Source organism: Lepisma saccharinum, chromosome 8, assembly GCF_977018435.1.
Source record: "Lepisma saccharinum chromosome 8, izLepSacc3.1, whole genome shotgun sequence".
In the NCBI taxonomy this organism is placed as follows: domain Eukaryota; kingdom Metazoa; phylum Arthropoda; class Insecta; order Zygentoma; family Lepismatidae; genus Lepisma; species Lepisma saccharinum.
In genome coordinates this window covers 79,732,579-79,749,125 of record NC_139236.1, presented here as the reverse complement: position 1 = coordinate 79,749,125, position 16,547 = coordinate 79,732,579, and the positions used below count along the sequence as shown (strand labels likewise).

Below are 16,547 nucleotides of genomic sequence, written 5' to 3'. Positions count from 1 at the left end.
GATCTAATTATAGAACTATTGTAATTAACAACATATTATTAAGGTAAGGATCACCTAATTGATAATTGTAAATGAAATATGATCTCCCGTTGTCAAAAGGTATTAAATTTTGTAATCTCAGTATGACTTGCACAGTGTTTCTGGTCCTTTCTGATCAAACTTTGATGTTAGTCTTACTCTGAAGTTGAGGAATGCTAGAAGTATTTAACTGAAGAACCAATCTCATTGAGAACTACTTTATCCTTCTCCATAAAACTCCTGCCCCCCTCCCCCCTTCAAAAAAAAAAAAAAAAAAGAACTTACCCCACATATCTGACACAGAACGAGAGATTTGTCTTTTGAGTTGGTGTTGAGACGCAGGAACTTAAATTCTTGTTGCAGGCCCATATTGAAACTACATGTACACTTCTTGACCATGCTCATTCACTGCTCTACAAATAACTGAACAATTCGCGACACGAGCTAACATAGACAATAAACTGCTGTCTGCTCGAACATTCTTGATGACAATTGATTGTTTTGAAGTGCATGAAATGTTAAACTAGCATGATGCTAGTTTAAAAATTCCAAAATTTTTTGCATGAAATGTGTGTCAAAAAAAACTCCTAAACTTTTATAAATTGGGACAAATAGTGTTTTCTTAATAATAATCATGAGACAATTTGTCACTCCTCTGAAACAGGAGTTTCCCGGTCAAAATGAGACACAGTGTCACCCTATTCATAAAGTAAAGTAAGTTAATGATTCGCAAAATGGTCAAATATTGCATTTATGTAAAACTGTACTTTCATTCATTCACTGTATCATATTCTGCTGTTACGATTATTTTTTTTACATTCTCATATAGCACGTGTCCTACAAAGTTCATTTGGCCATATTACATCAAAATGAAAGGTGAATAGATAACAATGAAACAAAACTTGTGAATCAAAAACACTTGTTTATCGAACTTTCAAGAAAAAAAAACTTGAATCATACATAAATACACACATACAATCATCCAACAATAGTGTATGCCAAAGATTGAAATAATCTGCAATGGAGATACCGTTACATTGTGTCTCACACAAGTTAACATACACCCAAGTGAACTAGTTTATTTTTTTTAATTTCCTGGATTTTCAGATACAAAAATAAATCATTTCACTGTACATTGTGCCTTTTGCGTCTAGACTTCTCTTCTCGATTTATTTTAGGAATATAATCATGCCATGCACCAAGCTATCCATGTAAACTATATTATATACAGTCAAGCAACCGTACCAGTCTATATATATCTAAATAGGCAGTCTACAGTCCCATTTGTCTATACATCTGACAATGCCGTGGCACATTTTCACTTTCTTTTTTTTTTTTTTTACCTTTATATACAGGCAAATGCATTCTGGATGCAACTGTCAAGGAATAATGTATTTGCACTACTAAAAAACCTTTATACGAGTTCCTTTTTTTTGCGTGTGCTTTACTTAACCAGTGTTCAAGACCACATGAACAACTATACAAATTTGGAAGTAATGCATACATATTTCCACATCTGTTAACATATGATTAACTCAAAACTTTTGGCTAGTTTCAAAAAGCAGGTATCGTTATGGAAGATCTGGTTATTTCTCGGGGAGGGAAGGTCCTTAACTTAAAAACCCATCCCTTGCAGTTTACTATAGGAAGACACAAGTCATACAGATTCTTAACTTTAAATTGCATAATTTTCATATGCAAGGAAGAAATTTTGTACATATACATTACGTGAGATTGTTAACATTTTTGAGATTACATTCAAATATACTAGAAAAAGATACAAATAGTTTTAAAAGACTGATATTCATTACTTTTTTTTCTTTTATATGCACTGTCATTTACGGCAGATGCAGAACACAAATTAGCTTGCATATTTAAAGAGCACCAAATCAAAACAAAAGCAACAATGGTAATGAAGAATTTGTACATCATGATAGCTTTTATTGAGCATTTGTGTAATATCAATAACACACTCTAAAAAACTTTGTATCCGTTATAAATTTGGCCTGAATTTCCAGATGGGAGGAGATCGTGGATCTTTTTGCTTGTTTTTAAGAGCATGAAAATAATTAAGATTCGCAGATATATGAAATGTTTATGAATATAAATAGTGTCTTGATATAAATCTCCATTATCAATAACTGACAGGCAATTAATCTCCCTGGGGCCTCCCTAGCGGTGTTGTAGTAATGTCTTCATCTTGTAATCAAGGGGTTCCGTGTTCAATACCCAGTAGATCCCACTTTAAATTGTAGGTCCAGTCCTGATTAGCCTATCTGTTCATAAAGTGGACTTAAAACAACACCTCAAACTCCCCCCCATATGTTTTTATGACATGTTGCAATGTGCAGAGGGTAATTTTACAAGTAATAATTTGAATTGGACGAGAGTATTTTGAAGACGAGTTAGTTTGCAATGCATTTTTGGGGGTCCCCCAGTATACAAAAAAATTCAAATAAGTATTGACACGTTTTATGCAAAATGTCTACACCATGGACGTGCAGTCTAAAAGGCTTTGGACTCCAGGTACGGGACACGTGCAGGTTTGATTCTCCTGGGAAAGCGTAACAATTTTTCCTGACATTTCGGCCTGTGTATGGAACCCAAAGACACCCACCATCATGAGGAAATTGGGGAGCTACAAATAAGTAGCATAACCCAGTCATGGGAACCTACGACGACGACGGAGTTCGTTGTGCTGACCACACGTCACCCGGTAACTGGTTGGATGACCTCCCACCTCTGATGGGAGTGAGGCTGACAGTCAATAGGTAGGCACTGGCCGTCAGGGGCTGTTGCACCACGGGTTATTCATGCAAAATATGAAATAAATTTCTCCTCCCATAAGTTACTTTCAAAATAAAAAAAATGCCTATCATTGTGACTTACATGTACTACACAACTGCCAATACATAAACTGATTATAAAAATTCACTGAAACTTAAAAACAATAATAGCACAGTGTAATATTGTTACACCTGGTGCTTCCACCATGTATTTTTTTCTGGGGAAAGAATGCCAAAAGCTGTGCATCAATTTTCCACAGCTAATTACAGATTACAATATTATATGGACAGTGCATATAATTAGAAAGAACAGTTTTATGCAGCAATTACAAAAATGCAAGTAAATCTGATAAAAATCAACAGACATTTTTCTGGCACATTACAGTTTGGGAAATATTAATATTTTTCTTGTTATTAGCAAGTTAACTATAACCAATTTCAGTTACAAGTAAAAAAATGCTTCTTTAAGCATTAACGATTTTGATCACAGGATCTTTGTTTAACAAATTTGGCACACATCAAAGATGGTTCAGTGTCCTCTAACACTACTTCAGAATACTACAAAACATACTGTTCTTTTCTCATGTTTTACCATCTTGTTCCCAATAATTATATTTACAGTTTGAATAAATATTCTGCAGGCAATATCAACATTTTTTTATATCCATCTGGAAAAAACTGTATAAGAACAAATATTAAGATGAGATAAATTGTCAGTGAAGCCCGTAGTGTTGTTTCACTAGCAACTATGAGTAAACAGGATGTAAAATGCACTAAACGTAACATATTTGAAGGCCACAGCACTTTACAAAAATCCGTAAGTAGATTTAGGATATAGCAAAATTTGTTAATAATTGCATGATGATAAAAACATTACTAGTAAATTACTTTCTTTCTGATATTTGTCCAGAAGATTCCAGTAAACTATATTACTTGTGTGCTAGTTCAAAGAATGAGCCCCCCCCCAATTATACACATGTATTTTGTACTAGATTTAATGTTAAAATAGCCATTTCATGATGTACTGGCCAATATTTTGTTTTGAGTTTTTATATATAGAATGTTGCCAGTATGATCTAGTTCACACAAAGTTGTATGTATCTTTACAAAGTACTGATGGTGTAGTGGAGTCACATAGTGGTTCGGATCCCACTATCTGTGTATAAAGTAGACCTCAAATGTATAGTCTAGGAAATAAGGAATTTCCTTACCACTCAATTACTCGTGGACTTGAAATAAAAGTGAACTGCAGACAAAATTCATGACAACAGAACATTCTTCTCTATTTTACATTCCTGAATAATTTATATTCTACGTTTAACCCTATTCTGGTGCCAATGCAACAAAATGTTGGAGCTATTTCGTGGATTTTATATTTTCCGATGTTTTAAATTGTTTAGAAGAATGTATAACAGTTCCTTCCTATGAAAACATTTAAAATGGATTGATATTGACTGCAGGTTGATAGGAAAAAATTGCCACTACACTTGAAACAGTAAATATATTATCCATACATCAAAACTGTTAGCACAAAGACATGTGATTTGTATCTACTTTGTGATATTGAGCACTGTGTGGAGCTGACTATTACCTGAATGTGCAACATTTGATATGGATTGTTACCTGGTAAAAATTTCACTAATCACACATACATTCATTTGTAAAACTTCTACTGGAAAATATCTTTCAAACAAATACCCAACAGGATTACTTTGGTTTTTTGTAACTTCCATTTTGTGTTTCAAATCTTCGTAAAAAGTCTCAATCCTTAATCCTTACATAAAAATTTAAGCACAGCATCATGAGCAATGGGAACAATGGTACCAAGAGGACAAAATGAAGATTTTTTTTTTTATGTACATGTATACATCCATTTTTTATCAAGCATGTTAATGTTACAAGAATATATGGAAGCAACATCAAGTTCAAATATATTCTGGAAATTTTTCATAAACTTCTCGTGTGTTCAGTCATACAGTCACACATGCGGATCAAGCAATTTCGTCCATTCTTTTATAAATAACATTGAAATCCCAAACCAGAATTCAAATGCAGATTTTTCAAAAGTTTTGAATGATACTTCTATTTTCTCAGTCAACCACGGCACAAGCTCAAGTAACCTTATGCACTTCTATATTAAATGTCAATACCAATATTGTAAAAGCAATATCATTAGAAATTGAGGCCAGGTCTTACATATTGTACTAATACTGTCATGAAAAACAACGTTTAGAGAACTTTGCTGTGTCCAATACTTTAATTTCTTGATTGTTGTATGCGTTACAGGCACTGTTTTTACTCTTAAGATATGTTTCACGGCATGTGTTGATTTTGTTAAAAATTTTGTAAAATATGCAATTACGTCGAAAAATGCATCATCACAATATTACCTCTTGAATCATTCGTAGATAATACTGTGTTTAGGTCTCGACCATTTCATTTTGTAAAAACGTTTCCAGAAGTAATGTTTTTTCATACAGCATGAACATCAAGAAAATTTCCTATCAAACTTACTCTCTTGGACTATTCTCCAGTTTTAAAAATGCTTAATATCTGCGGCAAACACTGCTGCAGGTGTTTTTGCAACTTACAAAATTAAAACACACTGGCTCATGTAGAAATAGCAAATTTTTCATTTTAACAACACTTTTTGGATGGTTTATAAAACAACATAGATGATGATGATGATGTAAATCTAGCAATTCCATTAAATTTAATGCATGAATTCCTTAATTTTTCCTTTTGTACACAGAACTGGGATACCAATGTTTTAAAAAAAAAATCGAAGCAACATTTGGTACATGTTCAATACAGATAAATACTGCATATATTTACAAATGTTACCAGACAGCAATATAATATTTGGCAATTAACAAAGATTGCTGAAAACCACTTAAAATTTTTATACATAACTTTTTTTTAACTTATTTGGCAATGTTGGTCTGTGTATTTACAAAATATTGGCCCAATCACAAATTATTAACATTGTAAGAATAATACAAACTAAAATGGCAGTTATGTACAAGTATATACAAGACTATCCTAAATACAACTGCAAAATGTATGTTCATTATTCATTAATAATGAAGATAATTCCTTAATGAAGAATAAGATTCTTCTTCCTTAATATAGTTTGACACTTAAAAATTTGTACATATGACATGATATTTACAAAACTATAGTAAAGATATCACAAGTCCTGATCTTAAGTCAGGAAGAGCCATTAGCTAATGTGTTTGTATGTACATACAATAAATGTTTCTTCTATTTGAGCTCATATTCTGGACCCTGGGACGATTCTTTCTTCTGTTGGTGAAGAGCTATGTGGCTCTGAAGAAGTTGCTTAGATGTGAAACCGGCATCACAGAATTCACACACAAAAGGTCGTGGCTGTGTGTGAGATTGGATATGCTGGAAGAAAAATTAATAATGAATTAGAAGTGTTACTAGAAACTGATTTTTTGGTGTTATTTATTTTTTTCAAAAATCATGTTTTTTTTTATTTTATCACTCCTGTGCTTTTATACTAGTATTCTTAATTTGTAAGTCACATGTCCAACACCTGTTCATGATTCATACATTACAAAATACTTTTCAGGAAGTTATTTAAATTTCTCATGCGACAAATACAGATGTTACAGTTCCTGTGAAGGTAGATTCAAACCTGATCCCTGCCAAAATGTGCTGTTTTGCTCGATAATGCAAAAGATTTCTCTTGCAACCAATTCCGAGGTTATGGCTCCCATGTCATGGTAGGTGTGTGCACTCTACCCATCCCTATCAGAATTCCACTGCTTTGTTCTGATAGAAGGTGAAATGTCATGAGAAATCTCCATTTACACGTAATTATGCCATGTAAAACACACTATACTTTTTTTGTAGTGGTAAAATTTTGAAAAGCACGTGCTTTATGCATGCATGCATAAATATGGTACATTTTCATTGTGGATGCAGTAAACATGCTTTAAGTATTACATACACGAGGCTTTGTGTTTCCACGTTGTACATTTGGATAGGTTTTTTTTATTATTATTATTATTAATTTCGAAGGCTCACTGCTTTCATTCACTAAGGGTACGGTGTCCGGAGAGCAGATGGTAGCACGTTAAATCTTCGTTTATTCCAGGGTGGCAGTAGTTGCATTTTCTCCTGGTTGGCAGCACTGGTGTGTGTGTCCTGGCTTGTCATATGCTGTGCTTTCTGCTTTTTGCTTTCCATCATCAGATGATGGTCCCCTGTCTGCTGCTTTGTGTTGCTACATGTGGTAAAGTTCCTGTTCTTTGCATGGAGGGAGGGAGGTTCAGCTGGGGGAATTTGTTTTTCCTTTTCGTGGTCTTGGATACAGGATACAGGTTTATGTGCCAGTCTGATGTGAGAGGATTTGAGGGCCTTCGATAATTTGCCTGACGTGGTGGGGATATGGAAAAGTGATCCATTGGGTTTGGGATATCTGAGCTGGGCTTCTGCTTTTGTGCACCACATTGATATCTGGCGCTCAGTATAACTGTTGCTTAGCCCTATTTCAGTGATGGATGCTATTTCATCTTGGAGGTCGTCTTCCGTGCAGCTTTTGTGTGAAGGCTCTTTTATAGAAGTTCATCCATACTCCAGCTTTCTGTTTTAGGGGATGGTTAGATTTTGCATGCATGTACCGAGTGTCTGAACCTGGTTTCCTGTATACAGAGGTGCTGAATTTGTCTTGGTGGCGTCGGATGCTGAGGTTGAGAAAATTGAGGAGGCCATTTTCTTTCTTCTCTACGGTGAATTTCATGTTGAGATGTATGTTGTTGATGGAAGTTTAGGTCTTTATCCTGTTTGTAAATCGGCATATCTTCTGTATCTTATGTGTGCTAACTCTGGTTGGGTGTGCCTTTGCTGTTGAGCCAAGAGAATGGCCGATTGGAATAGAGGAGTACACGTCAACTATGTCTAGCATACAGTTGATGGCTTTGACGAAGGGGATGACTTTCTTTTCTTCTTCAAGGCTGTTGTTTAGGCAGTAGCAGTGAGTTTCTGGAGAAGCCATTTGGTAAGGTGTACACTGGATTGATTGAAGCCAGCCACTATGATTCTTAGAGGGGTTCGTGGTTTATGGATTTTAGATATGCGGTATGCACATGGAAGACTAGGGTGGGTGTTGATTAATTCCTTACTTTCGCTATTTTGGAGGAGGGCACAGTTCTCTATGGCTCGGCAGATGGCTGTACTGTATCTATTTCTGGGGTTATGTTTCAATTTTTTGTAGCCTTCAGAGTTTAGTTTTTCATGCATTTTGTCACTATATTGACCTTTTTCCATTATGATGTATTGATTACCTTTGTCTGATTTTATGCACCAACATTTATTGTCCTGCAACCATTTTCGGAGTTCCTGAGTTGTGTTCTTTAGTTTACTGTGCACTGTGGGTTTATGTTTGCCAGTAGGTTGGGTGTGGTGGCGGAGGATGATGGATGCACAGGTCACTTTTCATTACAACCACAGTTTTTTTCAGCATAGCAGATAATGTCACTTGAGGCCGTGTTGGAGGAGGGAGCGGAACTCTGGTGGCATGGTGAGGTTGATTATGGAGGTGGCAGGGGCACTGTGGTCCTCTTGTTTGGGTAACGAGAGCCGGGGTTGGGCACCAAGGGTTTGTAGTTTTCTTGTTAACACCACTGTTTTCCTTTTCTGGAACACACTCAGCATGAAGTAAACTAAAGAACAAAACTCAGGAATTCTGAAAATGGTTGCAGGACAATAAATGTTGGTGCATAAAATCAGACAAAGGTAATCAATACATCATAATGGAAAAAGGTCAATATAGTGACAAAATGCATGAAAAACTAAACTCTGAAGGCTACAAAAAATTGAAACATAACCCCAGAAATAGATACAGTACAGCCATCTGCCGAGCCATAGAGAACTGTGCCCTCCTCCAAAATAGCGAAAGTAAGGAATTAATCAACACCCACCCTAGTCTTCCATGTGCATACCGCATATCTAAAATCCATAAACCACGAACCCCTCTAAGAATCATAGTGGCTGGCTTCAATCAATCCAGTGTACACCTTACCAAATGGCTTCTCCAGAAACTCACTGCTACTGCCTAAACAACAGCCTTGAAGAACAAAAGAAAGTCATCCCCTTCGTCAAAGCCATCAACTGTATGCTAGACATAGTTGACGTGTACTCCTCTATTCCAATCGGCCGTTCTCTTGGCTCAACAGCAAAGGCACACCCAACCAGAGTTTGCACACATAAGATACAGAAGATATGCCGATTTACAAACAGGATAAAGACCTAAACTGCCTCCTAAGCTTCCATCAACAACATACATCTCAACATGAAATTCACCGTAGAGAAGAAAGAAAATGGCCTCCTCAATTTTCTCAACCTCAGCATCCGACGCCACCAAGACAAATTCAGCACCTCTGTATACAGGAAACCAGGTTCAGACACTCGGTACATGCATGCAAAATCTAACCATCCCCTAAAACAGAAAGCTGGAGTATGGATGAACTTCTATAAAAGAGCCTTCACACACAAGCCGCACGGAAGACGACCTCCAAGATGAAATAGCATCCATCACTGAAATAGGGCTAAGCAACAGTTATACTGAGCGCCAGATATCAATGTGGTGCACAAAAGCAGAAGCCCAGCTTAGACACCCACGAGACAAGAGATATCACAAACCCAAATGGATCACTTTCCATACCCCCACCACGCCAGGCAAATTATCGAAGGCCCTCAAACTCTTTCACATCAGACTGGCACATAAACTTGTATCTTGTTCTCCAAAATATCCCAGACCACGAAAAAGAAAAATGAAGTCCCCCAGCTTAACCTCCCTCCCTCCACACAAAGAACAGGAACTATACCACATGTAGCAACACAATGCAGCAGATGGGAAGAGACCACCTGCCAATGCCACTTGAGGATGGAGAGCAGAAAGCACAGCACACGACACGAGCCAGGAGAAAATGCAACTACTGACACCTGGGAATAAACAAATGTCATACCTTTAGTGAACAAAGGCAGCGAGCCTTTGAAATTAATCTGAAGAAAACTATCCAATTGTGCAACATGGAAACACGAAACCTTGTCTACGTAATGGTACATTTCATTTTTTAAGCACAAAATATGTTTAAATTCACGAAAAAGGCCACAATTCATATTTTATGCCAGTCACATTATTTTGGAATTTTGAATGTATGAAATATGGGAATAGAACCTGATACTGTACATAAACACTTTTTGCAAGAAAAAAAATCAAGGTTCTTACTGTTCTGCAAACACAAAAGCTTTTGTACATTTTTACATATATTGCATTGTTTGTTAATAGGCACCACAAAACTGCCGGAGGGCCTCAAGTTGTGGAAAACACGACGGAATATCAAGGACCAGTTTTGATTCCTGCAACAAGAATTAAAAGAATTTTTACCTTTTTCTGTGAATCTCTTGATCCAAAAGTTTTACTACACAGACTGCATGGGAAGTTTCCACCATCCACTTCTACTTCACTCTCATCGCTGCCCTCTGATCGTTGTGTCTCTGACGTAGGCCTTGCTATAGTTCTCAGCTCTTGACTGTCTTCGACATCCGCACTGGAGTCATGTTCAACAAACATGTGAACTTGCAATGATCCCACATTTTGGAAAGTCTGTTCACACACAGTGCACACAAATTGAGAACACATTCCTCCTTCCTGCAGAAAAAAGGTGTAACTTAATTGGGATTTTGGTTGAAATTGGACAAGGTACCAATGTATGCCGTGTCACACATCCTTGCCTCATAAAGCTACTATGCAAATAAATAAAATGTTCTTCCATTTTCCAAAATATATCAATTCAAATACCTAGGATGTGACAACTACAGAGTGGTCACCATAATGTGTTACAGAGCCAGAGGCCCCAGTTTCGCACTGGGTATAGCCCAGGTATTTCCTTGTGTATGTCCAATCAGAGGCACATATTTTTGGTAAATAAAAAAAGCAAAATTTCGGTACAAAAATGGAGTCAATTTCGGGTTCAAAAGCGGTAAATAAAATAAAATATCGGTGTTTTAGCGGTGAAAAATTGGATGAAAAGTGACCTGTGTAAAGGAGTCCATTTTTTCTTCTCCAATATTAACAGCAGAATTAATCAATTTTCCAGGGAATTGCATAACTCTCGGGATAATTCAGACCTCGGAAAGTGTCGTGTCTGTGAATAAACCCTAAATTTCGTGTTTAAGAGTTAATTTCGCTTTTTGCAGTTCATTTCGCATTATTTCGTGACAAAACATGGTCACAAAATGCATCTCTCACCTTTCAAAAACATGAAAAATTAACACTACAATGTGTTTTTCAAATTTCGTTTTTTCGTCAAAAACGAAATATACATGCTCCTACCCATAACCTATTTCACCAAATCATCATTCATCCTCATGGTCGCAATTAATCCAAGTGGTAGAATTTTGATCCAGTGTAGTAAGGACAATTTGGGAGCTGCCATATCTTTAGTGGTGCTCAGTGATGATGTGACTAGATGCACTGACTTGTCACCTAATGAAACTTCCCTTGGCAGGCTCTGGTACTTAAAAGGCTGTTGCACCATGGAGTTCAGTTGCTATATTTAATACAGAGCAATGTTGCATTATTCCGCTAGGAGGAAAATATGTGGAATGTGGGTTTCATCCTCTCTAACATGTCAATAAAAGAATCAACAACAAACAAAATGTTCAGATCAAAATGAAATTATGACTTTCTATTTCTTTCAAGAAAAACTCTAAGCATAATAGAAGTAAAACTAGTACTATTCTATCCCATAGGGCCAGGGCAAAATCACAGTCCTTCTGGTTTGTTACTGAAAAGGTGAGAATATTTAGCAAACCAAAATGTATGGAATGGAACAAAGCTATTTAGAAAACACACTACACTAATAGTGTAAAACAATACAAAATATCTATAGAGCGACCACAACGAAAAGAATCTTCAGCCAGAAACCTTCGTGCATCTTCCCCTCCATGTGCAAGTTTGATGCACTGGAATGCACATCTGTGCAGATTCTTTTTGCTTGTGGTCCCATTATACTGTGTAAAATCTGTTATTGGAATTAATGATACAAATTATTTAACTCTACAAACTGCTCCACCTCCTTCGTAGCATATCAGCGGATGCTGTCACCCTGTGATAAAGGGGTCTCGGGTAGGGCTGAGCCGATACCACTTTGAACAGGTACCCATATCGACACAGACACTTTTACCAATTCCCAGTAATACTGATGCCAATGCTTGGAAATTTTAACAATTGAAGGGCTCTGGAGTATAATATGATTAAGTGTCATTTTGGTAATTATTGAGTTACAAAATAAAAAGATCCATCCTTCAATTTTCACATGTAACTACCATATCATGCAATTACATTGCACTTATTGAGCCTTTCAGAAATTGATAAACACAATACGAAAACAATTTATCTACAGTATAGCTTCTATAATAATAATCTTTCTACTTAAGGAACCCAAAAAATGGCCAAAATGCCACTTGCAATGTTCTACTCCCAATTCCTTCAATTAAAAATTAAATACAAGTAAACAGGTTACCGTATTTACGCGTGTATAGTGTGCGTGCGTGTATAATGCGCACTCTGGTTTTGGATGGGCAAAAGTGACAGAAAAATATATCTCGTATATAATGCGCAGTACAATCCAGTTTCAAGAAATGGCTTTCTTAGTTGCAGGTCGTAAAGCTGGTGCTATGCTTATTAAGAGTGGATGACATCATACCTATTCAATTCCTCATTCCTTCTTTTTTCAAAATATATACTTTTTCTTTCCGTGACTAATGTAACATTTATACGAGGCACATTCAGGACCTTCCACACAGAAGAAATCTTGTGATGCTAACTGCTATTAAGGAATTTACACACTCCATGTATGTCATATTATTTGACCAGTAATACATTTTAATTTTTATTATCTTTTTTCTTTTGTTTTCTTTCATCCAAAGTACCATAAAAATCAGAACGTTTCTTCATTTTTTTATGAACTTATTTCAACCGCATTTCACATTAGTGTCTATCTTGTATGGAATACTGTTTCCATATTCAGAAACTGCAGGATTCAAGCTTTACAACGATATATAACCTGATAGGGTTCCATAAACATGAAAAATCAATGTAAGTGTCCCAAAATCATGGAATGTCCCTGTACGATTTCATGTTGGCTGTCTGAATTATTTCGTGCATAATACGCACCACAGTTTTTGGGGGCAAAAATTTTGGAAAAAAGTGCGCATTATACATGAGTAAATACGGTACTTACTTTTAAAGGTTCTATTAATGCAGAATTGACACCAAAATCAGAGAGACATGCAATTCTGCACTTTCCGTATGAACTAAACATTGACAGAAGTCCAGCACATCACATTTGGCTCCCACTACTGCAGCAACTGAAACCAAGCGTGCGCAGCAAACAGCAGACGAACTGGCTACACCAGTGCTCCTAGCGGCATGCAGGGAAAGAACAGGAGCTGGAACTCAGCCCAGCAGGTACCTTTAAATACGTGGGTTGAACATTTAATAGTGGCAACACTGCTGTATATACACCATACGTTAGTTTGATATCTAACCTACCTTCCAGTAAATGGAATCTTCCATAAAACACCGGGCGCATGGTCTTCGCAAGGCATGCGGGGAATCTGCATTGCCTGCGACCTGCATTGCAAAAGAAGTGGCAACACTTTCTGTTGAATCCTCCCATTATTTTGCAGGACAAAAAGTGCATGTAGCACAACCTGTGGCTGATTTGTTAGCTTGATGGAGCTGGCAAGTGGTCTACAATCCCCCATACTTCCCGGACTTCCCTGTGACTTCGATTTGATCCCTTAAGATGATGAGCATTCGCTTTATTCGAACCATCAACAGAACAGGCGCTGCTACAGGTATAGTATGACTTCCACATCACTGGCAATGGTTGTTCACAATGTTGGTGACTACATTGAAGGGCTGTAAAAGTTTCACAGAGGTATCTCTTTTGTATAATTTTTAAATAAATAGTTGCCACTATTAAATCTCCAACCCACGTAAATTCCAACCAATGCTTTCTCATACACTTGCATCATCAAATACTGATACACTGGTATGGGTATCAGCTCAACCCTACTGTTGAATTGAATTACCACTGAGGATACATTCCATGACATGCACACTACACAGTACTTACACTCTCTCCGTCTGACACATCTTCATAATCTGCATCGCACATTGAAGCAGGACTGCTTCCTCTCATTTGAGCAGATCCGTCGTTTTCTCCAGCATCAGATTTCAGATTGGACTCTGTTTCCATGGCACTGTTAAAACCTGCTGCTTCGTCAGGCATCTCCTCCGAAGAGTCGCTCGTGGTGCGAGTCCTCTCCCATTGCTGCAGCTTGGAGGGATCCTTCTCGTACATTTTCTGGGCCATAATCTGCAAAATACGGAGGAAGAAATGAAGATTTATCTGCAGTGATGTGTCATACACTACTTGTCTGTCTACATGCATGACTAGATGTCATAATCTACATGTTGATTTACATTGATTAGTCTATGTAGCAGTTGCGTGTATTCTAGGCTATCTCTGAAGCCCAGATTAAATACAGAACATAATCGACTAGCAAATGTGTGACGTTTCACTCTGAAATAACGACCGCAGGAGAAAACGATAGTACATAGGCTCCTTTTCATTAAGCTATCACCAGGCTGCTTCTTTTAGAATCTTCCCCGACCAGCGCCTGGAGGAGATCGGTGACATATTTGTAGTGACTTCTAAGCCCAAGCACTGGACAGGGAAGTCTTCATTTTACCACGGAGGTAAAACCTTACAGCGATGCCAATTCGCTAACCAGCATGGGATTTTTCCCCAGGAAAGGGAAGTTTTTAAACGGAACAACAATTACAGGAATGGGAAAAGAGTGGCAAAGTGACAGGGATTTTTTTCTTCTCTGTGCAAACACTGTTTCATTGAACACATGCAGAAACGAGAGGCTGTGCTGACCTTCAACCAACCATGCTTTACAATGGTGACAAAGTTTTAAACCCCTCGGCTGCTTTATTTATGAATGGGGTAGAGTGGCTGATGGCATTGAAGGAAGTTTAAGAAAATTATGTACCTTACTGCGCATATTTTATTTAGTGTATTGAGTGAGTGACATAATTAACGAACTATTGACGAAACAATTGCAAAAAGCATATGATTCGGTCAAAAGAGATAAATTATATAATATATTAGTAGAGTTTGGAATACCTAAGAAGCTTGTTAATATGATAAAAGTATGCACCAGTGACATAGAAAGTAAAATTCGTGTGGGTATTAATGTGTCTGACAAATTTACAATTCATGATGGGTTAAAACAAGGAGACGCATTTTCTCCATTGCTCTTTAATTTTGCCTTAGAATATGCTGTTAGGAAGGTAAAAGAAACTAACGAAGGACTAAAACTGAACGGTGTGACTCAGTTCTTAGCATATGCAGATGATGTAGACTTATTAGGGAATGATATAAATACAATTAAGAATAATGCTAAAAAAAAAATTCAAAACTGCTAAAGAGATAGGTTTGGAAGTTAGCAAAGAGAAAACTAAATATATGCTTACAGGCCGAAACCAAGTGTTAGCTAATAATCAAAATCTAATTATTGATAACAACTCATTTGAACCAGTTTCCAAATTCAAATACTAGGAGTAATATTAACAAATGAAAATTATATTACGAGGGTCACTATTTATGTTTTGAGCCTAACAATGAAAAAACAGGAATTTGGCATTGAAAACTGCTTTATTGTTTTTCGAAGTATTCTCCTTTATGGTCAATACACTTTTGCATTCGTTCGAACTATTTGTCAAAGCAGTTTTTCCAATCTTCTTGAGACACCTCCATAATATGGTTTTTGAACGCATCAACGGCATCTTACAGCGACGAAAATCTTTGTCCACGCAATTTATTCTTGACATTTGGGAACAAGAAGAAGTCATTGGGTGCCAAATCAGGACTGTATGGCAGATGACCCATCAATTCGATTTTTTGACTGTTCATAAAGTCGGTTGTTAGACGAGATGTGTGACAGCTGGCATTGTCTTGATGAAGAATGATCCGACGGCGTTTGTTTGTTTTCCGTATTTGACCGAAGACCTCTGGCAAACAAATTGTTGTGTACCATTCAGAGTTGACCGTTCTACGTTCCTCTTCGAGCGCGAACAACTTTTGTTGGATTGGGTTCATCTTGAAACACCCATACAGTCGACTGCTGTTTACGTTCCGGATCATATGCATATATCCATGATTCGTCACCTGTTACAATCTTATATACGTCTTTTGAAGCACCACGATTGTATTTATTGAGCATTTGTTTGCACCAATTGACGCGAGCGTCTTTTTGAGTTTTTGTCAAATTGTGTGGGATCCAACAAGAACATACCTTTCTCACAGCTAAATGATCATGTAATATTTTATATATACTGGTGGAACTAATGCCTATGGTTGCCTCAATCTCACAGTATGTCACATGACGATCTTGCAGTATTAGGTTTTGCACAGCATCAATGTTTTCTTGAAAACAACTGATTATGGACGACCTTCGCGAATCTCATCGGTGAGCAAATGGCAGCCACGATTAAATTCATTATACCAGCGTTTCACAGTGGCAAAGGATGGGGCTTCATCGCCAAATGTGGAAGTAAGTTGATCGATGCACTCTTGTCTTGATAATCCACGTCGAAAATCGTAAAAAATCATCGCACGAAAATGTTCA

General features: G+C 37.0%; 1 protein-coding gene across 1 annotated transcript in view; it reads right to left on the bottom strand.

Annotated features, from left to right (window-relative positions):
* Nucleotides 1-926: 926 nt before the first annotated feature.
* Nucleotides 927-16,547, bottom strand: part of shn (zinc finger protein schnurri) — a 129,418-nt gene continuing 113,797 nt past the window's right edge. The window contains exons 12-14 of the mRNA XM_083127893.1: nucleotides 13,985-14,227; nucleotides 10,225-10,488; nucleotides 927-6,215 (exon numbers count right to left, since the gene is read on the bottom strand). Coding sequence (XP_082984019.1) covers nucleotides 6,069-6,215; nucleotides 10,225-10,488; nucleotides 13,985-14,227 — 654 coding nt within the window. The 3' untranslated portion in view covers nucleotides 927-6,068. The remainder of the gene's footprint in view (nucleotides 6,216-10,224; nucleotides 10,489-13,984; nucleotides 14,228-16,547) is intronic.